The 24,409-nt window shown below is 45.3% G+C and overlaps 1 protein-coding gene across 4 annotated transcripts in view; it reads right to left on the bottom strand.

Moving 5' to 3' along the window:
* The window catches only part of LOC137641610 (prostaglandin reductase 1-like), a 581,256-nt gene that overhangs the window by 12,855 nt on the left and 543,992 nt on the right, over nt 1-24,409 (bottom strand). For all 4 annotated transcript variants that reach the window (XM_068374336.1, XM_068374339.1, XM_068374338.1 and 1 more), the window contains exons 6-8: nt 9,219-9,370; nt 3,357-3,480; nt 2,108-2,226 (exon numbers count right to left, since the gene is read on the bottom strand). In XM_068374336.1, coding sequence (XP_068230437.1) covers nt 2,108-2,226; nt 3,357-3,480; nt 9,219-9,370 — 395 coding nt within the window. The remainder of the gene's footprint in view (nt 1-2,107; nt 2,227-3,356; nt 3,481-9,218; nt 9,371-24,409) is intronic.

The following is a 24,409-nucleotide window of genomic DNA, read 5'->3' as shown; positions in this document are numbered from 1 at the left end:
ACTAATGTTTTTTCTTTCAGATAAACAAGTTTCTGTTTACTATCATGCTTATGCTTAAATTTTTTGGTTATCCTCCTCTTATATATATATATATATAATTGTTGTTAACCTGTTTATTTATTGTCTGTCAATAAACTTGTTCTTGAGAACCTTGCGTCTCCTTCACCTGTGTCAATTTATTGATAATAATTGAGCATTCATTCTATGTATATTTATCAGGGATAATTCTAATAGATTGTTCCTTTATGCAAGCTAATTTTGCATTGGTTTATGCTTTCCCTTAGCGGGAGGACTCCATCCCCTAAGGGGACGGTGGCGGATATACAAGTTTCCTCCTACGCGGATATAAACCTTTGTCCAATACAGTATTGAACGAAGAACTGGTCGATATTTCATATTGACGCAGTGGTTCTTTACAAACTATGCTTTACATAATATAGGGTGAGACCACTATATTGGCTTGCCTGTTATTCATACATAGGTATATGTACTCTTCGAGACTTTTCTAGAGTCTAGTAGGACTCTTCCCTGTAGGGGGCAGGAAGCTCTAACATGGTTTATGGTTAGTTGAAAAGATGTATAACGGTAACATCTTAGGTCTCTAGGTCTAGTCGACCGGGGAAATACCTCCGGGGAGTACAGCACGTTTTGAGAATCCACAGATACAGTAATGCTCTGGTATACTTCCATCAGGACGACATGGCTTGAGCCCAAAAAACGGATTTTGAGCGAAGCGAAAAATCTATTTTTGGGTGAGATGGCCATGTCGTCCTGATGGACCCGCCCTTCCCTTTCTATGAAAGGGCTGTAGGTCCCCTCCCTACATACAGTATCTGTAGCACCTCGTGTATCGCTACAAGGAATACAGATGGCGCCAGGATCGGCGCAATGCACGCTTACGAAACGGGAGAAGAGAGAGCCTTGCGAGCGGCTCTCCTTTTTCTTTCTCGTTTTCGTTTTCTTGCCAATTGACCCCTTTGAAGTGTTATCTCTGTTCGGGGTGCAGATTGCCATGTGGCGTGTCAAGAATACGTCCTCTGATATTTCGCGATATCCCTGGTTCTTTTATTAGGGATATTCGCTCCAGGAGTTAGAATTCTGGGTACCTTAAGGTAAATTCTCTGGGAATATCGCCGTAGTTGTAATATACCCAAGGAAGCTACCCTATAGGAACTTCCATCAGGACGACATGGCCATCTCACCCAAAAATAGATTTTTCGCTTCGCTCAAAATCCGTTTATTGACCTTCAAATTCTATCTTCTCCCTTAATTTTAAAGATATAGCACTGAAATTTCGTATATAACTTAGAAAGACATTATAAAACAATCAAATGTTGCCCTTTTTTTCCAATTTTTCTTTCATATTTTTTTTTCCCCCTGATTTTTAAGGTTTATTTTTTACCATAATGAAAAAATCCATATCAAGCAAAAAAATTACTTTTAGAAAAAACTCTTCATTTTCCTACATTAGTCTTAATATTAATTATCAAGGGAGGAGATAGAATTTGAAAAACACTAATTTTCATGATAATACGCCCTGGCGTCGCAAAACCGAAGGTCAGAGGTAAAAATCCTATGCAGTTTGGAGATGTCCTAAGTCACCTTATTAAGTGGCATAAATGTCAAAATCCTGTCCTTAAAAACAGCATTAGCCGGCCGGCCCCTTAACCATTGAAGCAGAAGCATCCATGATCCAAAAATACACGAAAACTTTGTAAACCAAAGCAGAAAACTCTCAAAGCATGCAATCAAGATGGCGCTGCAAGAAAGAATGGAGAATCAGCAAACGTGTTTACAGTAACACACTGCTATCGGAGTTGTTACGGCTCTCCCACGTATCCTTCTAACCTTCTAGACAAGGTTAACTCTATTCGGGGAAGAATAGCCGTGGTTGTTTTAAACACGTCCCTCTTATATACAAGATATCTTTCGGGATATTCGCTTTGGGGGTAATAACCCCGTGATACCTCTACAGGTAAAATTCTCTGGTACTGTATATCACTCGCAGAAATATCCCAAGTAGAAAGCTGCCTAGAGGAACTTCCATTAGGACGACATGACTCAAGCCCAAAAATTCCAAACATAAAAGTAGAACATCTCTACATACCTCAGTGATCCACTGTTTTATTTGCTCTATCCCCTCCATCCATCGATCCTGCCAGCGTACGACAATAAACCCTTCGACTCTTAGCTGCTTCCACAAAATAGTGGCTTCACTATATGGACCTAGAAATATCGAGTAACTTATTTTCTATTTATTCAATATAAAACAGCATACATGCAATATATAAATAAGAGAAGGTGGAACAAAACATTCCTCTAGTCTAGTTCCTCAAAATTACAGGTTAAACCTCTTTAACCTTGGGACCTGACCACAGCTGAACTACGAAACCTGCCGGATTACAAAAACCGACCTTTAAAACCACTAGGGATATGCTTATGCCTCGTATATACTGCTGTTTTATCAAAAGGAGAACTATGTTTGAAAGAAGAAATGCTGTAATATAACCTTCCACTTTCTAAGAGCATTTCAGTGTTTCATGTACAGGTAATATAAAGCTAGGGATGGCTAGTTCTTATTTTATGGTTTCACTTTACATTATTTAGTCCTATTTGAGTAGTGGAAGGATTGTGTTGTTTGTTTACGTTCTGGGTAGGATATTGTGTTGAAATTTTATAATAAACATTTTGAACTGTTTATGGGGAAAATTAATTATGAGGTTTTCTCAATATTGGCAAATAATGAAATAAATGAATTTTATTAGCAATAATTGAGTAGCATTACTAAATCTCAAAAATTCATGATTAGCTCTAGGAGTTATACTTATGAACAAGTTTCTATATTTTGCACTGTATGGAAAAAATTAATTATGAGGTTTTCTTAAGATTAGCAAGTAATAAAATGACATAAGAATTCCATTAGCAATACAGCTATTAACTAGCATACAAGAAATTGTAAAAATTCACAATTAGCTCTAGGTGTTATACTTTTGAACAAATTTCTATATTTTGCACTGTGTGGGGACAATTATTTATGAGGTTTTCTCAAGGTTGGAAAATAATGAAATGACAAATGACTATCATTAGCCTCAATAATTTTGCTGCATTAAAATAGCTGTCAATGATCATGGATGGGATTACATCAAATTTAATTTTACAAAATTATGATAGTTTCAACAAGATTTTAAAATCACACCAAGGATTTGTAAAAAAATAAAAAGGACTTAAGAATATGTATACTAAATCCATATACACCTGGAAAATAAATCATGATTAATTGGCCTATTCTAATGGTAAAATATATTCCTAACATTCCAAAAAAAACGAACAAATACTGAAAACTCCTTTTTACTCACTTGTCATGGTTACCTTTCCAATGTCTTTTGATTCATCATTGTAGGTAGAAATGGCACCACATATTGATATTCTACCATATTCTGCCATGTGAGGAAGAGCTTCAGCAGTAAATTGTCCTCCAACCTGTAGAATGAAAAGTGGATAATAAAAATAAGGCACTTTGATATCTTACAGTAAGAGAAAAATTCTCTCCTGATCTTCAAATTGCTTCTCTGTGGAAGCTATAATATTTCCAGTTATCTTTCCTCTCAATAAACTTAAGCCTCTAGTAAAGCAATGATACAATTTAGTGGTTAATGGCAATAACTGATGACCTGAGCAAACCAGTCTTCATCTTTCGGTCTCTGTGTTGCCTTTGGCTTGACAACAGCCAGTAACCCTAGATTGTTCAGATTTAGATTTTTAATGCATTTAGAGAGGTCTTACTCTAGATTTGTTAATATCTACAGCATAAACTGTTCAAAGGAATTGTTTCTGGACAATCATGATTCACATTCTCTTTATCTCATGTAGGGGACAGTACTATATTGCAATCTAAATGATCATTGTAAGGAGTGCAAAGGCCATACTGTTGTTCTTATGGAAAAGTACATTTTAGCTATGCTAAGCAGCTCTTCTAGGAAAAGGACACTCCAAAATCAAACCATTGTTCTCTAGTCTTGGGTAGTGCCATAGCCTCTGTACCATGGCCTTCCACTGTCTTGGGTTAGAGTTCTCTTGCTTGAGGGTACACTCGGGCACACTATTCTATCTAATTTCTCTTCCTCTTGTTTTGTTAAAGTTTTTATAGTTTATAAGGGAAATATTTATTTTATTGTTGTTACTATTCTTAAAATATTCTATCTTTGCTTGTTTCCTTTCCTCACTGGGCTATTTTCCCTGTTGGGGCCCCTGGGCTTATAGCATCCTGCTTTTCCAACTAGGGTGGTAGCTTAGCATTTAATAATAATAATAATAATAATCATAATAATAATAATAATAATAATAATAATAATAATAATAGTTGGTTATAGCCTGGTTGGCGATGATATACAGCACTCACGGAATCAAGTTTTGATAGTGATGAGCTTAAAAAGCTCATAACTTCTACAATTTCAGAAGGCCAGTGAGTCTTCCACTAAAGACAGAAATTGTGATCTTACCTGCCCAATTTCAAACCTTACCCTTCTGAGTATCCTTTTTGAAGAAATTCTCAGAGGAGGGATTAGGAATCATTAATTAAATTCGGAAAAAGAAAAAAAAACAGTATTAATGAATCTGCCACGAAAGTCAATAGCAGCTAGCTCACACATCTACTACTGTCTAATTGCTGTCTTAATTTACTGGCATATTTCTGTCGGTGACTGTATTTGTAGAACTGTTTTTTATCATACTTCATTGGGCCTTTTATCTGCCAGTCTCAGTCCACAAAATAAAATAGGCTAGCACTAACCCTCAAAGTTATAACTATATTAAAATTTCGAAATGAGAAAAATAAAATAACCATGAATAAATAATATATTGAAACAAAAACGTGTGATATAATAGTGCACACTGTCAAATTTAAGCAGTTCATCCCGCACACCCCATGCCCCAGAATCTCATCATGCATTTAACCAGGGATGCACTGCAGATCTTGAAAAGATTATGCATGTGGTTCTCTGTTAAGAACTCAGAAAATTTATGAATATGTAATCAAGGTCCAATGCTTCCAAAGTTAAGAGTTTCTTAAAAATTTGAACAATCATGAAAAGTAAATTTTTGGAAATAGATTTAAAATTGGGCATGAAATAGAAAACAATTTCTCAGGTGAACAGAAGCCTCCAGATCAGCCATCAGTCAATAAGTTTATAGTAAGATTTTCCTAGTTGGTCAATGACTAAAAATTTACATCCAATTAAATACATACACCAATGAAATCGTCTTATTTCTTCCAAGCCTCACTACAACACTGGTAGAAGGTCAGAGGTTTGGGCTCAAAATTCAAGCAGAGTTTAGTTAAGCAAACTGATTTAGAATGCACTAATATGACTGGCACTCAAGTAAAATTGCATTGTTGCAAAATGTCAAAAAGTTTGTTTTAAGAATGCAAGAGATACCAGTTGACTGCAGTACCCAAATCAATGTGTGTATGGATAGTGATCTCTTATAAGATAAGAGTGATGCAGACTGACATCTGTGCAGTGTTAAGTCTAACTTCAAAGTAAAACTTGATCTTTGTATTTCAATTTATTATTTTAGTACTTGACTAAAAGTCACAATGTTACAAGATTTAGAAGCTTTTAAGTTTTCAACAAAATAAAAATAATGCATGAATTACCTCTCAGAATTTGACTGCCCTAACCTTCCTATAAGCAGACTGAGCTTAACCTAATGGTAGTAAAGATCTTACTTGCTTATATGAAAGATTTTTAAATAAAAAAAAAACACAGAATGCGGGGTGGAGGGTGGAAGATCTGTGATTTTCAGGCATCTAATAATAATTTTCAGTAAAGAAATTGAGTTTATTTCAATGACCCTTACCTGAAAGTCACAACACTGAATACTGCATTGTCCCAGAAGGTGGGACAGTTGTAATAAATAAAATACATATAAAACATCAATGATAGGTATCATATCTTGAGGCTCACTTATCACAGAATATTAACTCCTTGGTTTCTTATTGTAAGAATGTGACAGAATTCAATCTTCTCATAAATGTAGTATTATGAGAACTAATTCTATTGAAGTCTGTTCAACAAGATTCAAGTTGTGTAAACAAAAAATAATATAGAAAGGACTACTCAAACAAAATGATGGCAAGGTGCTCATTCGGACCTTTCACATTTATAAACCTTCATACCTCAAAACTAAATTAGAAACTTAGAAGTAAACACACCTATTACAAGGTCATTTCAATACAACACCTGCTAAAACTATGGGACCTACAGTCCAACAAGAATCATAAGTAAACTTGAGTTATTTCAAATAGAAGAAAAAAAATAAATTACAAAACCATTATGCAGCTTCAAGTACATTATTTCTAACTCCACAAAACTGGTTTTGAAGTGTCGTACAAACTTGTCTTTATTTAAACAGTCTCTTAAACATCTTACTGGGCAAAGTAATTCCATCAATGTCAATACCTGCATAATCCCAATGAGAGGGAATATAAAAAGACAGAGGAAAACCTCTATCAAAAAATTTTTTGCTCTAAATTCTGATAACAAGGAAATGACTTCAAAAACAAATCTCATCTAGGAAGAAAGGGATTGTAATTCATTAATTATTTCACTCAGAAAAGCTATTAAATGGGGAACCTTAAAATCTTCAAAAACTTATTTGCTCTACTCTGATTCATAAGGATGTTCTCTCAAAACCTGAAAACTACCTCTGAGCAATAGGTTTACATTCAGTCCTGAGGAACAGAGGATAAGTGACCAGTATACATTTGAGATATGTAATTGATACCTTCCATTCATAGTAATCTTAAAAATCTAATTACATTGCTTAAATTGACACTGGTTACTGAAATGACTCAGGTGTTGTACACATCAAAATAATTGTTCCACTGATACGGAGACAAATTATTACTAGACTTCTGCTTAGGAGGGCATTCTCATCAATCCAGATGGGACTTTTTTTCTTAAGAGATGGTGCAAAGGCTCCAAGCAGTCAGATGAAGCATGCAGGGGTAGTAATGAATATAACTCCAATGCAGTTGTCAAAGTAAATCTTGTGGACAATAAGGAGTTATGAAACTGACGACCTGAATATGTCATCACTAATCCAACCATGGAGAATTGAGGGATTTTGAATAAACCTAGATACAACCAATTTGCAGCAAGACAATCACTGCCAATGCTAAGGGATCTAATTAATGTTTGAGAAAGTTGTGAACGTGTCATATTCAGTCTTTTCAATACCTACAGAGCGCCTTGCAAACCTGAGGATGCAGGTACTCAATACACCCAAGCCCAAGGTGTTGATCTCCAGAGATGTACAGGATACTGAAGAGGTTATGAAAGTTTGGAAAGCTGTTACCCTTATCAAAACTTCCATTCCTTGAGGAAAGTGTTACAGGTGACAGGGTCATCCTAACATCGGTAAAATCTTCTTATCCTTTGGTTAAGAAGCAAAAACAGCTGGGTAAAGTTCTATACCATGGTGTTAATGAAGAGGTCACAAGAAAAGCATTAGACTACTACTGTATTTTGTTGTATTTCTCGTGTCCCTTGCTGGAATCCAATGTAGACTTCAGTTCTGTGGCTGAGAATACCTTCAACTTTGGGGGTCTCTGGACTGATGAAAATTTTAATCATTTATTTTGGTTGCCTAAAAAACCTTCACTTCATCTCTCTTTAAAAAAAAAAAAAAAAAAAAAAAAAAAAAAAAATCTCAAAATTTAGACTTCTTTACTCCTACAGGCTCCGCAGGAGTTTAGAGCCCCTTTATAATCACAAGTGACCCCAAGTCTAAAGAACAGACTCATTGATTATCTCCTTCTAGGCTGCATTCATTGAGGTAAAATCCCAAAGTTAATTTTTAATAAACTGGTCTCTTTTCCTCACTATTGCAGGTTCAGTTGGCCAACATTGAATGTGTTGACAGTTATCCTGGGCCTAAATACATATACGATGAGTTAGCATGATCCAGAAGTCTTACCTGCCTTTAATAATCTTGAACCCAGATCTCAACAGCCAGTAACAGTAGATTTTACTATACATGACTCTTAAAATACTGTCCCAAGTGTGTCCAGGAACACAGTTGTGTTCATGTGATTTGACAATGTAGGTGTAAATACTAGTCACACCTTCTGGTATTGGATGTACATTATCTTGAGACTTCTATTGGTCAATTCTGCTACTAAAAGAAAGTCTGGAAGTCAGCAAAGCTACAAAACTACAGTACTGTCAACCGATTGGACAATATGGTGAATGAACACTAACAACCTCAGTTGATGGAGTGTCAATGGCAATAAGTCCCGATGTTCACTCTCTCACTGTCATCAATATCTCCTCTTCTGAAGTAGGTTATGACAATCCTCCTGCTGACATGCACATTTCCGGAGAGCTAAAGAATCCTATAATATCCATGTCTCTACAGTTACTAAAAGCTGTTTTCTGACAAATGTTTGGCTGGGAATGAATTTTAGCTACTGGTAACTTAGAGGAGTAAGAATCTTTTTCTCTCCTTTACCATAAGATCTTTCCACCTAGTTTAGATACATTGAGAGACATCGTAGAGTCTCCAACCCAACATTAAAAACGGAAATATGATAAAAGTATCACTACAGTACTGAGATGGTGTGGGCATGTGCTGAGGATGGATGATGGGGAGGGAGTGAGGAGGGCTTAGAAGGGACCTGTTAGAGAGAGGATTGAGAGGAAGGCAGAGAATTAGATGGCAAGATAAGGTGAAGAATATGGCGAAAAGAGGTTTGGTGGAAGAGGATGCCTTTGATAGAAGGCATTGGGAAGGGAGCCGCAAGCAACTGATCCCTCAATGTATGGAATGGAAATGCAATAGTAAAATACTACTGAAAACTCATTATGCAAACTCTTTCTTGAGTACACAAGAACCAGTTTCTGACCCTGTTAGTTTTCCTAGGAAGAGTCAATGGTAAATCCACGAATGTATTTCCTTGCTGCCACAAATTTGTCAACCACAAATTTGGCTACTATAAGTAGTGGGTAGGTAATAACAACCTAATTTATTACACATAAAAGATAAAAAAATATTTACATTTGTGGTTGAAATAAAATAAAAACTGTTATAGATATTGCAATAAAATTGTAAATCAGGTATTTCAAATTTTCTACATCAACTAACAACTTCAACAAAATCAAGTCCCTACATTACAAGTTATATACAAATATCTAAATTAAGATATTAAGACTTACATTATCAAAGTAACAGTTTATCTTCTCAGGTGCAGCTTTCTCTAAAGCCTCACCTATATTCGTTGTTTTGTAGTTGAAAGCATGATCAGCACCAATGTCATTCAAATATGACACCTTTTCATCCGAACCAGTAAAACCTATTACTTTACATCCTGGGAAAGAAAAATAGGCTATAGAGTACAAAAAAGGAAAAGTTATTATTTAAGCTTTTCTTTCCTAAAATACAAATATGTTATTTTCCTTAGTAAAATAAATTTTTGAATATACTTACCCGGTGATCATGTAGCTGCAGCTCTGCTGCCCGACAGAAAAAACCTACGGGCGGGATACGCCAGCGATCGCTATACAGGTGGGGGTGTACAACAACAGCGCCATCTGTCGAGTAGGTACTCAGGTACTTCTTGTCAACAAGAACCAATTTTCTCCTCGGTCCACTGGGTCTCTATGGGGAGGAAGGGAGGGTCCTTTAATTCATGATCACCGGGTAAGTATATTCAAAAATTTATTTTACTGAGGAAAATAACATTTTTCAATATTAATCTTACCCGGTGATCATGTAGCTGATTCACACCCAGGGGGGTGGGTGGAGACCAGCATACATGTTAACAATAGAAGCTAAGTATCCCGTATTTCATTTTAGCAGTTATTCAAAATAACAAACATAAAATAAATAAGTACCTGGTAAGGAAGTCGACTTGAACAATTACTCTGCCTTTTTAAGTACGTCTTCCTTACTGAGCCTAGCGATCTTCTTAGGATGCTGAGCGACTCCTAGGTGCTGAAGTATGAAGGGCTGCAACCCATACTAAAGGACCTCATCACAACCTCTAATCTCGGCGCTTCTCAAGAAAGAATTTGACCACCCGCCAAATCAACCAGGATGCGAAAGGCTTCTTAGCCTTCCGTACAACCCAAAAACAACAATAAAAAGCATTTCAAGAGAAAGATTAAAAAAGGTTATGGGATTATGGGAATGTAGTGGTTGAGCCCTCACCTACTACTGCACTCGCTGCTACGAATGGTCCCAGGGTGTAGCAGTTCTCGTAAAGAGACTGGACATCTTTAAGGTAAAATGATGCGAACACTGACTTGCTTCTCCAATAGGTTGCATCCATTACACTCTGCAGAGATCTGTTTTGTTTGAAGGCCACTGAAGTAGCGACAGCTCTAACTTCATGTGTCCTTACCTTCAGCAAAGCATGGTCTTCCTCATTCAGATGAAAATGGGCTTCTCTAATCAAAAGTCTGATGTAATAAGAGACTGCGTTCTTCGACATCGGTAAAGCAGGTTTCTTAATAGAACACCATAAAGCTTCTGATTGTCCTCGTAATGGCTTCGTACGTCTTAAATAGTACTTAAGAGCTCTTACTGGGCATAGTACTCTCTCTTGTTCGTTTCCAACCAAACTGGACAGACTTGGAATCTCGAACGATTTGGGCCAAGGACGAGAAGGGAGCTCGTTTTTAGCTAAAAAACCAAGCTGTAAGGAACATGTAGCCGTTTCAGATGTAAATCCTATGTTCCTGCTGAAGGCGTGTATCTCACTGACTCTTTTAGCTGTTGCTAAGCAAACGAGGAAAAGAGTCTTCAAAGTGAGATCTTTAAAAGAGGCTGATTGAAGCGGTTCGAACCTTGCTGACATCAGGAACCTTAAAACCACGTCTAAGTTCCAACCTGGTGTGGCTAACCGACGCTCCTTTGAGGTCTCAAAAGACTTAAGGAGGTCCTGTAGATCTTTGTTGGTGGAAAGATCTAAGCCTCTGTGGCGGAAGACTGCTGCCAACATGCTTCTGTAACCTTTGATTGTAGGAGCTGATAGGGATCTTACATTCCTTAGGTGTAAAAGGAAGTCAGCTATCTGCGTTACAGAGGTACTGGTTGAGGATACTGAATTCGCCTTGCACCAGCTTCGGAAGACTTCCCATTTTGACTGGTAGACCTTGAGAGTGGATGTCCTCCTTGCTCTGGCAATCGCTCTGGCTGCCTCCTTCGAAAAGCCTCTAGCTCTTGAGAGTCTTTCGATAGTCTGAAGGCAGTCAGACGAAGAGCGTGGAGGCTTGGGTGTACCTTCTTTACGTGCGGCTGACGCAGAAGGTCCACTCTTAGAGGAAGAGTCCTGGGAACGTCTACTAGCCATTGCAGTACCTCGGTGAACCATTCTCTCGCGGGCCAGAGGGGAGCAACCAACGTCAACCTTGTCCCTTCGTGAGAGGCGAACTTCTGCAGTACCTTGTTGACAATCTTGAACGGGGGGAACGCATAAAGGTCTAGATGGGACCAATCCAGAAGAAAGGCATCTACGTGAACTGCTGCTGGGTCCGGAATCGGTGAGCAATAATTTGGGAGCCTCTTGGTCATCGAGGTAGCGAACAGATCTATGGTGGGCTGACCCCACAGGGCCCATAGTCTGTTGCAAACATTCTTGTGAAGGGTCCATTCTGTAGGGATGATCTGACCCTTCCGGCTGAGGCGGTCTGCCATGACGTTCATGTCGCCTTGAATGAACCTCGTTACAAGCGATATCTTTCGATCTCTTGACCAGGTGAGGAGGTCCCTTGCGATCTCGAACAACGTCCTCGAATGAGTCCCTCCTTGCTTGGAGATGTACGCCAAGGCTGTAGTGTTGTCGGAGTTCACCTCCACCACCTTGCCTAGAAGGAGGGACTTGAAGCTTCTCAAGGCCAGATGAACTGCCAGTAGCTCCTTGCAGTTGATGTGAAGTGCTCTTTGATCCGGATTCCACGTGCCCGAGCATTCCCGACCGTCCAGTGTCGCACCCCAGCCCGTGTCCGATGCGTCCGAGAAGAGAAGGTGGTCGGGGGTCTGAACAGCCAGTGGTAGACCTTCCTTGAGAAGAATGTTGTTCTTCCACCAAGTCAGTGCAGACTTCATCTCTTCGGATATAGGAACTGAGACCGCTTCTAGCGTCATGTCCTTTCTCCAGTGAGCAGCTAGGTGATACTGAAGGGGTCGGAGGTGGAGTCTCCCTAACGCGATGAACTGGTCCAGCGATGAAAGCGTCCCTATTAGACTCATCCACTGTCTGACTGAACATCGGTTCCTTTTCAGCATGCTCTGGATGCATTCTTGGGCTTGACTGATTCTGGGGGCCGACGGAAAAGCCCGAAAAGCTTGACTCTGAATCTCCATACCTAGATAGACTATAGTTTGGGATGGGACGAGTTGGGACTTTTCTATATTGACCAGGAGACCCAATTCCTTGGTCAGATCCATAGTCCATTTGAGATTCTCCAGACAGCGACGACTTGACGCAGCTCTTAAAAGCCAGTCGTCCAAATAGAGGGAGGCTCTGATGTCTGCTAAATGTAGGAGTTTGGCAATATTCCTCATCAGCTTGGTAAACACTAGAGGTGCCGTGCTTAGGCCAAAGCACAGGGCTTGGAACTGGTAAACCACCTTCCCAAAGACGAACCTTAGGAAAGGTTGGGAATCTGGGTGGATGGGGACGTGAAAGTACGCGTCCTTTAGGTCTAACGAGACCATCCAGTCTTCCTTCCTGACCGATGCTAGCACCGACTTCGTCGTCTCCATGGTGAACGTCTGCTTGGTGACAAAGACATTTAGAGCACTGACGTCCAGCACCGGTCTCCACCCTCCTGTCTTCTTCGCTACTAAGAAGAGACGGTTGTAGAAGCCCGGGGATTGATGGTCCCGGACTATGACTACCGCTCCCTTTTGTAGCAAGAGAGACACCTCTTGCTGTAAAGCTAGCCTCTTGTCCTCCTCTCTGTACCTGGGAGAGAGGTCGATGGGAGTTGTTGCTAGAGGGGGCTTGCGCAAGAATGGAATCCTGTACCCCTCTCTGAGTAACTTCACAGACTGTGCGTCTGCACCCCTGTTCTCCCAGGCCTGCCAGTAGTTCTTGAGCCTGGCTCCCACTGCTGTCTGGAGAAGATGGCAGTCAGACTCTGCCTTTTGAGGACTTGGAACCCTTCTTCTTTTTGCCACGTTGACTATCGGCACGGGTACCTCCTCTGCTGGAGGTTCTGCCACGAAAGGGCGGAATGAACCTAGACGCTGGTGTGTCCATCCTAGGTCTAGGCACGGAAGGTAAAGCTGTGACTTTACGTGCGGATGACGCCACCAGGTCATGGGTGTCTTTCTGGATCAACGAGGCGGCAATCCCCTTGATCAGCTCTTCAGGAAAGAGACACTTGGATAGCGGAGCAAACATCAGCTCTGACTTCTGACATGGTGTGATCCCCGCCGACAAGAAGGAGCAAAGGTGATCTCGCTTCTTAAGAACTCCAGACACGAAAGAAGCCGCAAGCTCGCCAGAACCATCCCGAATGGCTTTGTCCATGCATGACATGATGAGCATGGCAGAGTCCTTATCCGAAGGGGAGGTCTTTCTGCTCAACGCTCCCAAACACCAGTCCAGGAAGTTGAAGATCTCAAACGCACGGAAAACTCCCTTTAAAAGATGGTCCATGTCCGAAAAGGTCCAGCAAATCTTGGAGCGTCTCATAGCCAGTCTGCGGTGAGAGTCTACCAGACTTGAGAAGTCGCCCTGGGCAGAGGCAGGAACTCCCAAGCCGAGATCTTCTCCCGTGGCATACCAGACGCTAGATTTGGAAGCAAGCTTGGTGGGGGGAAAGATGAAGGACGTCTTCCCAAGTTGCTTCTTGGCCTGCAACCACTCTCCCAGTACCCTTAAAGCTCTCTTGGATGAGCGCGCGAGTACGAGCTTCGTAAAGGCAGGAGCTGCTGCCTGCATGCCTAAAGCGAACTCAGAGGGAGGTGAGCGTGGGGCTGCAGACACAAACTGGTCCGGATACAACTCCCTAAACAGAGCAAGGACTTTCCTAAAGTCTAAGGAGGGAGGCGTAGTCTTGGGTTCATCTATGTCGGAGTGTTGATCGTCCAAATGAGCAGCTTCGTCGTCATCAGAGATTCCTTCATCCGAATGCTGAGGAGGAAGCGGCAAAGGAGGAGAAGAAAGCTGAACGGCTGAATCCGGCAGCACGGGTGCATGCGTAGCTGCACTGGATCCAACATCATGCCGCTGCTGGTCAGTCTGAGAGCTGGCAACAACAAAAGCGGAGTGGTGGTGCGTGGTGGGAACTGCCGTGGGTTGCGGAGACTCCCGCATTGCGTCAAAACACGGCAGCTTGACAGCACCTTCCCACTGCTGATGCGGTAGCTCACGCATGTCAACGGAGGGTGCCGCACGTCGGCTAACGTCAACATGCGTCTGGCAGGGTCGACTGCGCATCGGTGGTGGAGCTCTCACAGCCGGAGTGTGGGAGCAGGCAGCCGCAGTGTCAGCTGAGCGCACAACCGTGGCAGGTTGTGGGTTAACGGGTGCAGCTTCAACCTTCTCAGCACGATACTCCTGCATGAAGGAAGCTAGCTGAGTCTGCATAGACTGCAGCAAAGACCACTTAGGGTCTACAGCGGTTGGTGCAGCAACAGACGGAGTGATTGCCTGCTGCGGAACCACTCTACCTCTCTTGGGAGGTATGCAGTCTTCGGAAGACTGCGGCGAGTCCGAACTGACCCAGTGGCTACACCTGGGCCGTTGGACTCGCTCGGAAGGGACCTTGCGCTTGAGAGGTCGTGAGACCTTGGTCCAGCGTTTCTGACGAGAAACTTCTTCCGCAGACGAGGAATGAATGGGCTCACTCGTCTGTTTGTGGGTGGGACGATCTCTGACAGATACGTCCGCAACCACTGAGGGTACATCTGTACGCTGATCAAGGCCTGTCGAACCCTTTGGTCCTTCGACATTGCTTCTCCCCTGGGCTTGGGAGCTTGCAAGAGGTCCCGGACTGGGAGGACGACTGGCACGAACAGATGCACCCTCATGCGTAACACTGACACTTTTCACAGCACTTGCACTCACTACACTTCCCACTGCACTTTTCTCCTTCAACTCTTTGACGTCGGCTAAGAGTTGATTGCGGTCATTCGCTAATGACTCAACTCGGTCACCAAGAGCCTGAATGGCACGCATCATGTCTGCCATCGAGGGTTGCTGAGAGCTAGTAGAAGGGTCGGGTGTAACCACTACAGGGGAAGGAATAGGTTGAGGGGCATGGGGAGAGGAAAAATCAAAAGAGCGAGAAGAACTCCTCCTGATCCTATCCTTCTCTAGCCTACGTGCATTCTTAAGGAATTCTTGAAAATCGAATTCCGAAAGCCCAGCGCATTCCTCACATCGATCTTCCAATTGACAGGCTTTACCCCTACAATTGGAACAAACGGTATGAGGATCGATAGAGGCCTTCGGAAGACGCCTAGAACAGTCCCTAGCGCTACACTGCCTGTACTTGGGGACTTGAGTAGGGTCAGACATCTTGAATTAGTCAAAGGGGGAAATCCAAAATCTATCCAAGTCGTCAACAAATAATCCAAAATCTAATCAATAAAGCTTGATAAGGTATTGATGATAACTCCTGTACAGCGAAAGCTAATAACTAGAGAGAATACATCACCAAATAGCGTGAAAATCAACTCCAGAAACAACAGCGTATCAAGTAGGTCTTGCCGGTGGCACGACAGAGAGAAAATTGGTTCTTGTTGACAAGAAGTACCTGAGTACCTACTCGACAGATGGCGCTGTTGTTGTACACCCCCACCTGTATAGCGATCGCTGGCGTATCCCGCCCGTAGGTTTTTTCTGTCGGGCAGCAGAGCTGCAGCTACATGATCACCGGGTAAGTATATTGAAAAAAATACATTTGCAGTATAACAATAGGTAATCACAATTTTTGTAATATAGGGTTCAGCAACCTAAAGTACTTGAGAATATCTATGCTAAATTAATGACATCCTTAGCCAAGTTGTATGCTAAGATCTTGATTACGCATAATGCATTCAATAAATCAATGATTATGATGCTAATTACAACTGATACTGCATAAACACAGTACTGTATAATATAGTATTTATAGGAAATAAAGCTTTTGATAAAAATATTAGTTTGATCATACACAAAACTATAATTTCAATAAAATTTCCTATTTCTATTCTTACCTGATGTTCATATATTGCTTCTTCTCCAGAAGACCAGTTTAATTGACACTTACTCACAAGTTATTTTAAATTTTCCCATTTTCTTTTGCTTCAACCAACACACACCCTTTACAAAAGAATAGAGCTCTCTAGCAGTAAGTGGTAGGAAGCCTAAGTTGTCATAACAGGAAAATGACAAATTCGAAGATAATTTGTATTTTTCCTAACCATACAAACCTTAGCTATTTACAAAGGGTTATTACTTTTAGCGTAGCTGAAATGGCGAGCCATTAGAATTTAACGAGGGTGTATTACCCCCGCGCTAGTTAGCGGGGGGGTAGGGGAGTGGTAGCTAGCTACCCCTCCTCCCCCTCACACACAGGTGAATACTCACTTTCACTTAGAGGTAGGACTTGTCTTGGGGGACAGGGCTGGCGGGCAAATATGTGTAAATAGCTAAGGTTTGTATGGTTAGGAAAAATACAAATTATCTTCGAATTTGTCATTTGTTCCGTAACCGAAATACAAACCACGCTATTTACAAAGGGTGACTTATCCCTTAGGAAGGGTGGAAAGTCCCCAGCCATACTGGCTTTGGCTTTACCCGGGGACTCAGAATCCGAGTGAGTCGCACTCGAGAAAAGGAGTCCCTGCACCTCACAAGTTCCTTGCACCGCAAGGAACCATGTGGCCTACGTAAGCTTGTGTGTGAAGGAAGAAGTGTGACCCGTCTTAGGCAGTTGACCTGGAGTTCCAGAAGGAACTCTGGGTTAGGACGTTCCCAATACCACCTCGTCAGGGTATGGGGGACGCGACAGTATTGACTCAATACTCGGAACACAAGGAAGCATGGTTTACCTGCAGAGGTTCGAGGTCAGCTATGCAGAGACCAGGATGCTGCTTCCCCGTAGAGGGGATGATGAAGAAAGAAGTAAGGGCCAGACATACTTCTTTCGTTCATGCAGACTAAAACCTGATAACAATGCCCTCAACCTTCTGCTACCTGTCCAAAAAGGAGCCTGAGGTTAGACCAGCTGTTGTGTAGCCACCACAGAGCGATAGAAAACGTATCGAGACTCCTGTGGGTCACGCCCTGCAGGAAGCGGGCTGCGAAGGTCATCAGACGCTTCCAGACTCCAGCTTGTAGCACCTGCGTCACAGAGTAGTATTACTCGAAGGCGAGGGACGTTGCGATGTATCCAACATCGTGCTGTAGGGCGACGTGACGGGGGAGGGTCTGAAGACAGGTCGAGATGAATGTCCTTGAGTCCGGGCTGAAGAGGTATACTGGTGACTCTCCCCCCATGTCCTCCTTGTGTTCCCAAATCGGCTGCAACTGAGGCCAAACTGCAGCTGTTCCCAGCGCTAACCTCTCGATTCCTGTACTGGCAAGAAAGAGAAGGTCTTGGGACATCAGACACAGAATGGAGACTCAAAATCTTGAATGAATCGGACCGAAGGGTCGGGACCCTCAGATTCTAAGTCTAGCCAACAACTCAGGAGCGAGCCTGAATGTTGCCTTCCCCTCTTCCTTAGAAAGGGGGGGAGTAGTAAGAGACCAAGAAGATTGCTTACACACTGGCCGTGGCCAGAGTGAGCAGAAGACCCAAGGCGGAATACTATCCGAGGCCTGTCGTAAAAGGGTCTTGAGAAGATCTCTTAAAGGACTAAAAGTCCGAGCCATGCTCCAAGTTGGAGGTCTTCCTCCGACTAGGGCAGGGACGATCGTAGCTTCGCATGAGCGAGGATAGATCCAGCGGGCAGGAAAAAGTTATTCCTTTAAGCCTGAAGGTCAGGGAAAGGCTGAGCGACAGGCTTCATTGCCAAGAGCGGAAAGGAGTTTCCTCCCGCCGAAAGGCAATAAGACCGTTATTGCTGGAGAAGAGGCCTCACGGGAAGAGGTATATCTCCCACGGCACCAACCACCTTAGACTCTTCACTTTGCCTGGGAGACCCCTGTGGATGACTATCGCAGATGACGCGACCTCCGTACCGCGACTGTAGCGGGTTGTCTCTTCTAGAGGAGGAGGCGTAGTGTCTCCAGGCATGAAGCCGAAGCGACGCCCCGGTTCGGGAGAGATGTCGCAGTGTGGTTGCTTGAGTAGTCTGCGCCGTGGGAGAAGCTCTCCCGGGAGTTCCGTCAGGGGAAGCAGAGGGTCCAGAAACCGTTCTGCGCATAGTCCCAGTGGAGCTCTCCCATTGAAAGGTTGACAGACAACCTGGTTTTGTTGAGACCCATTGTCCGCAGACAAAAAGGAGGGAAGACGCAGGCGTCGAAGTTGTCCCACCATCACCGGAATGCATCTTGCCAGAGTCTCGGGGTCTGAGACTGGGGGGAAAACTAGCGGAAGCTTGAGGTTCCAAGCTGTCGCGATCAGGTCCCCCAGACCAGCACTTGCTGGTTACCCAAGGTCAAAGACCCCTAGGTACACTCTCTCTATGAGGCTCTGCTCGGATAGTCTGAGAGAAACATTCCCCTGCCTGGAATGAGAGAGCCGATGGTGGAATTGAGAGAATCTCAATCATCCCGGTATCTCTACTGCAAGATGTGAAGGTGTGAAAATGCGTCCCCTGCTGGTTAGCATGAAGTCGACACGCAACGGGGCGACTTGGCAGGAGCGGTAGGATCTGAAGAGGGGCCAGACTAAGGCCTTTAAGCCTGCCTGAATGATGGAGAGGTATCCTTCAGGTCTTGACCATAGGCCTGGACCGGAACATGCCCCCCCCCCCTTTCCTTTGACGAGTCCGAGAACCGCATCAAGAATGTGGGGAAAGGACGAGAATATCCACTACCATCAAGAGGCTCCATAGGTCAACACCCATTGCAGGTTTAATAGTTCCGCTGGTCCCATAGGGCCAGGGAGTCCGGTTAAACATTGCCTGAAGCCACCGGAACTTGGATCGCCCCACATGGAACTTATCCTGAGGCGACCGTTCGGACTATAAACGGGTCAATGAGGAAAGAAGAACTAGGACACGTTCCAAGGTAGGGCTGAAAACTCTGCTTGACTGAGAACAGGTACTGCGACTCTCCTCAGTCTTGCCACAGTCAACCGAAAGGAAGGCTCGGAGGATGTGGTAACAGAATCTGGCGTCCCCAGGTGGTCACCCATCCAAGTACCGACGTTGCTTAACCTCGCTGGACGGACGAGAAGCGGGGTTTCCAACGTGGTAAGGCGGTTGACTCAATATCATGGCCAGATACTCCAGATGTTGAGGCAGAGGAAGAGAAGGCTCCAAGCAAAATACCATGAGCCCACACTCATGGTCAGCATTCGGAAGCTTTTCCCGGCGCTGAAGAAGGTCGAAACCCGAGCCTACCGGAGTTGACCAGCCCTCCAAACAGCAGAGGAGGCGGAAGTCTGCACCTGAGCGGCCAAGAGGAAGGCAGGGAGAGTTCTCTGGGGAAACAAACCTGCTATGCCACGGCGGGATAGCCACACTGCATCATAAGCAGGAATACTTGCAGTTTAGGCTGAATTCGACGAGCACCCTGGAAGATGGATGGAATGGAAACTGAAAGTACCCGTCCTTCCGATCCAGGGTTAAAGGAGTCCTGTCGCCTCGTTACCAGTCTGATCGATTCTGCTGGTCTACGCTGGCCGAAGTTTGTTCGACAAACTTGATCAGGGCTGAGAGGTCGACTATGGACATCCCCTCTCAGATCCTTCCTTACAAGAAAGGATCGACTGAGGGGGCCGGGGGTGAAGCCGTCGATGATCCTAAGGAAGACCTTCGCCTAAGGTATGGATCATTCTGCCCAACCGGGCAACTCTGCTGATGCTATGGCATAGAGGTTCAGAGACACTGAATTCGCTGACAGAGACGGCAGGCGCGATATCCTTGGCTACTCACAGAGATTGTGCGGGAATGGGCATCGGGAAGCTGTCATTCGGATGAGTAACCTTAAGCATCCTCCCAGCGAAAAAACCTGCAATCCTAGAGTTCGTGAACTCCTTTTAGGACTATGCCCCCCCGGGGGAGTCTCCCGTGCCATCTGTTCCTGACAGGAGGAAACTGCAATTGGACACCTTGTCCCAGTTGTCGTAGCCGATAACTTAGGCCGACGTGGTTGAAAGAAAAGGGAGCTGGAGCCCTGCAGAGTCTGGAAGAAAGCGCCTTGGAGGAGTGAAACCGGAAGTCGATTTACTCCGCACAGCAGATGTTTAAGTCTCTGTCCTTGGGCAAAGACAAAACTCTTCTCAAGGATGGAAGGGTGTCTGAGGTCGTTGACCTCCACAGATGAGACACCCGAAGGAAGCCTTCAGTCAGTGCGTCCAGATGGTACAACATCGAGCTTGTCCGCAAGTAGATACTTAACGACGAAAGGCCAAGGTGCCTGAGCTCGAGAGGAGGAAAGTACCCTTGATCTTCCTGTAGCTTCCTTGAACCAAACCTCGGGCCGTAACCGAGGAGGGAAAGAACCTGGTAAGCTCCCAGAGGAAGAGGTAAGCAGTCACCCCTTGTCCGATGGAGAAATCTTCGACGGAAAGACCCCCCGCCAAAAATCCTTCCAGGGCGGGAGAAGGAGAGAGTACTCGTGCAGGAGAGGGGACCCTCGAGACCGACCTCTTGGGAACCAACTTCGCCCTGGGGGAAGTCACCACGAAGTCCACTCCTCTCTTTCTCTTCAGCGTAGGAGAGACAGCCGCTGGTTTGTTACCCTGGCCGGTGAGTGCTGGTTTCATAACCCTCATTAACGCCCGTGCCAGCGGATCAAACCATGTCTGCTGCTCCAAGGACACAGAGTCCGAAATCCTCGCTAAGGTGAAAGGGATCGGGCGATCCTTTGGAGAGGACACGACGGTTCCTGCCTGAAAAGAAGGTGGGAAGAATGCTGTACTGACCTGTCTTCGTCCTGCACTACCAACCTGTGCTTGGATGGAGGTGATCCCGAGTGCCGCCTAGGAGCACGCGTCCCTGCTGCTACCACCGGCTGTGGAATTCGCCGCGAACTATGGTCGCGCGAGGGCGAACGGTCGCGCAAAGGCGAATGGTCGCGCGGGCGCACAGGCGAGTGGTCGCGCGGGCGCGCAGGCGAGCGGTCGCGAGGGCGCGCAGGCGAGCGATCGCGCAGGCGAGCGATCGCGCGGGCGCGCAGGCGAGCGATCGCGCGGGCGCGCAGGCGAGCGATCGCGTGGGCGCGCAGGCGAATGGGCGTGACGGCGAGGGATCGTGCTGCCGCGTAGGTGAAGAAGATCGCTGGCGACGAGCAGCATGTGTAGGTGAATGATCGCGTGATAGGGTGCGATGGTGATCAGCATCCGCAAGAGGGCGATCGTTCAGGGTTGTGCGATGAGGAGCAGCATGCGTAAGCGGGCAATCGTTCAGGGTTGTGCGATGGCGAGCAGCATGCGCAGGTGAATGATCGCGTGAAAGGGTGCGATGGTGATCAGCATCCGCAAGAGGGCGATCGTTCAGGGTTGTGCGATGAGGAGCAGCATGCGTAAGCGGGCAATCGTTCAGGGTTGTGCGATGGCGAGCAGCATGCGCAGGTGAATGATCGCGTGAAAGGGTGCGATGGTGATCAGCATCCGCAAGAGGGCGATCGTTCAGGGTTGTGCGATGAGGAGCAGCATGCGTAAGCGGGCAATCGTTCAGGGTTGTGCGATGGCGAGCAGCATGCGCAGGTGAATGATCGCGTGAAAGGGTGCGATGGTGATCAGCATCTGCAGGAGGGCGATCGTTCAGGGTGGTGCGATGAGGAGCAGCATGCGTAAGCGGGCAATCGTTCAGGGTTGTGCGATGGCGAGCAGCATGCGCAGGTGAATGATCGCGTGAAAGGGTGCGATGGCGATCAGCATCCGCAGTTGAGGGTCGCGCGATGGCGATCAGCATCCGCAGTTGAGGGTCGCGCGATGGCGATCAGCATCCGCAGTTGAGGGTCGCGCGATGGCGATCAGCATCCGCAGTTGAGGGTCGCGCGATGGCGATCAGCATCCGCAGTTGAGGGTCGCGCGATGGCGATCAGCATCCGCAGTTGAGGGTCGCGCGATGGCGATCAGCATCCGCAGTTGAGGGTCGCGCGATGGCGATCAGCATCCGCAGTTGAGGGTCGCGCGATGGCGATCAGCATCCGCAGTTGAGGGTCGCGCGATGGCGATCAGCATCCGCAGTTGAGGGTCACGCGATGGCGATCAGCATCCGCAGTTGAGGGTCGCGCGATGGCGATCAGCATCCGCAGTTGAGCTAGTAGCTGGCGAACCATGTTCCTTCATAAGTGTTGGAGAACGTTGGCGTGCCAGCTGTAACACACGTGGGCGATCCGGAGATCGCTGGCGAGCTGATGATCGCTGACGAGCTGACGATCGCTGGCGAGCTGATGATCGCTGACGAGCTGATGATCGCTGACGAGCTGATGATCGCTGACGAGCAGAAGGCTACGCGTGGAAGCCTGCGCAAAGAAGAAGAGTCCTTGACCCCGACCTGAACCGAAGTTCTAGATCGCGAGGGCGAACGTGGGCGCACAGGGCACGTAACAGGAACCGCAGGGAAGATCATCTTGAAAGCGCTGACGAACAGGAGAGCGCTGACGAACAGAAGGGCGCGCAGGGAAACCCTGACACGCAAGGGAAGAACCCCCGTGGGGGCAACCCTTTGCCCCGAAGGGATCGTTGTCCGCCGGGAGACTGATGTCCGTCGGAAGACCGCTGTCCGTCGGGAAGACCGTTGTCCGTCGGGAAGACCGTTGCCCGTCGGAAGACGAGATTAGACTGCTGTCCATCTGCACCAAGACGGAAGATCGAGAAAAAGAAGTTGTAGGCTGCAAACGGAGATTCAAAAAGGCGCCTCAAGCACCCTTATAGGGAGATGAGAGGCCCTTACGACGAGGCGGACGGAGGGCCTTACGGCGAGGGAGGCCAACAGCAACAGCAACAGAAGAAACCTCCGAAGAGGAGTCTCTATGAGTGTACTCTCTCGCGAACGAAAGAGAAACACTTCGAGGAAGAGACTGGTCAGCCAGTGACCTAAAAGGAGCAATCCTCCGAAGAGGAGCTCCTGCAGTTGCCCAGCCCCTTGAGCGAAACTGCAGGTGCGACCGCTCAGCACCAAGAGCATAGTCGCACGAAAAAAAGGCAAGAGAAGAACCCCCCAAAAGAGGAAAAGCTCAAGCCTGGGCAGGAAAAAACTTCCCTCGGAAGGAAAGTTATCCGCCCAAGGAGGCAAGCCTCCTGACTGTTCTAAAATGAACTGGAGAGCTGTCCGTCGACACGGGAGTACTACCAGTAGAAGGAGACACGCCCCTGACGACAATACAAGGGGGGAGGCAGCAACAGCCGAATCCCCAGGACTCAACCAGACAGCTCACACCGTTGCTATATTACAGAAACGAACTAGATCGGTAACTGTAAAAAAATAAAACAAATAATATTAGTACACATTCATTCCCCCGGGAAGGCTCCGAAGAGGAATCCCGAGGAAAAGGAACAAGAATTACACAACAGGCACGTGCCCTCACAACCACTTACACTCGCGGAAGGAGAGCTGTAACCAAAACAGAATTATAACAATTATAATTATGTAACTATGTAATTATGTAATTTAAAAATGAATGAACACTAAAGAAAAAAACGAAAACCCCGAAAGGAATCGTTCTACAAGCTGAAAAATTAACAACTACAATTAGATTCATAAACTAATTGAGACAAAATGTACGGCGTAGCAACCCCACCCACACGGGAAGGAAGCTACAAGGGCGTAGTAAAACATAGTAAAAGGGTGAACGACCTCAAGAGAGAGAGAGAGAGAAAGACCGAAGTCAAACTCGATCGCAACCCATAAAATTAGGCCGTGGTGGCCTAACTGCCGAGGCCTCCACGTAGATATCGTACACTACACACACACATCTGAAAAGGAAACTTACTTATTTCTATACTCAAATATATATACAAACATGAAAACATGTTTACATATATATTGAGTAAAAGAAAAGTAAGCGATTAAGTAAAGACAAAACAGACAATGGCTGCCAAGCGAGGACCAAGACAGAGACGTCTGTCACAGTCCGAGCCAAAAGTGAAAAGTGAGTATTCACCTGTGTGTGAGGGGGAGGAGGGGTAGCTAGCTACCACTCCCCTACCCCCCCGCTAACTAGCACGGGGGTAATACACCCTCGTTAAATTCTAATGGCTCGCCATTTCAGCTACGCTAAAAGTAATAACCCTTTGTAAATAGCGTGGTTTGTATTTCGGTTACGGAACAATATAATTTT

This window comes from Palaemon carinicauda, chromosome 5 (genome assembly GCF_036898095.1).
Source record: "Palaemon carinicauda isolate YSFRI2023 chromosome 5, ASM3689809v2, whole genome shotgun sequence".
Lineage (NCBI taxonomy): Eukaryota > Metazoa > Arthropoda > Malacostraca > Decapoda > Palaemonidae > Palaemon > Palaemon carinicauda.
Note: the sequence above shows the minus strand (reverse complement) of the source record. Positions and strands in the feature narration are given on the sequence as shown.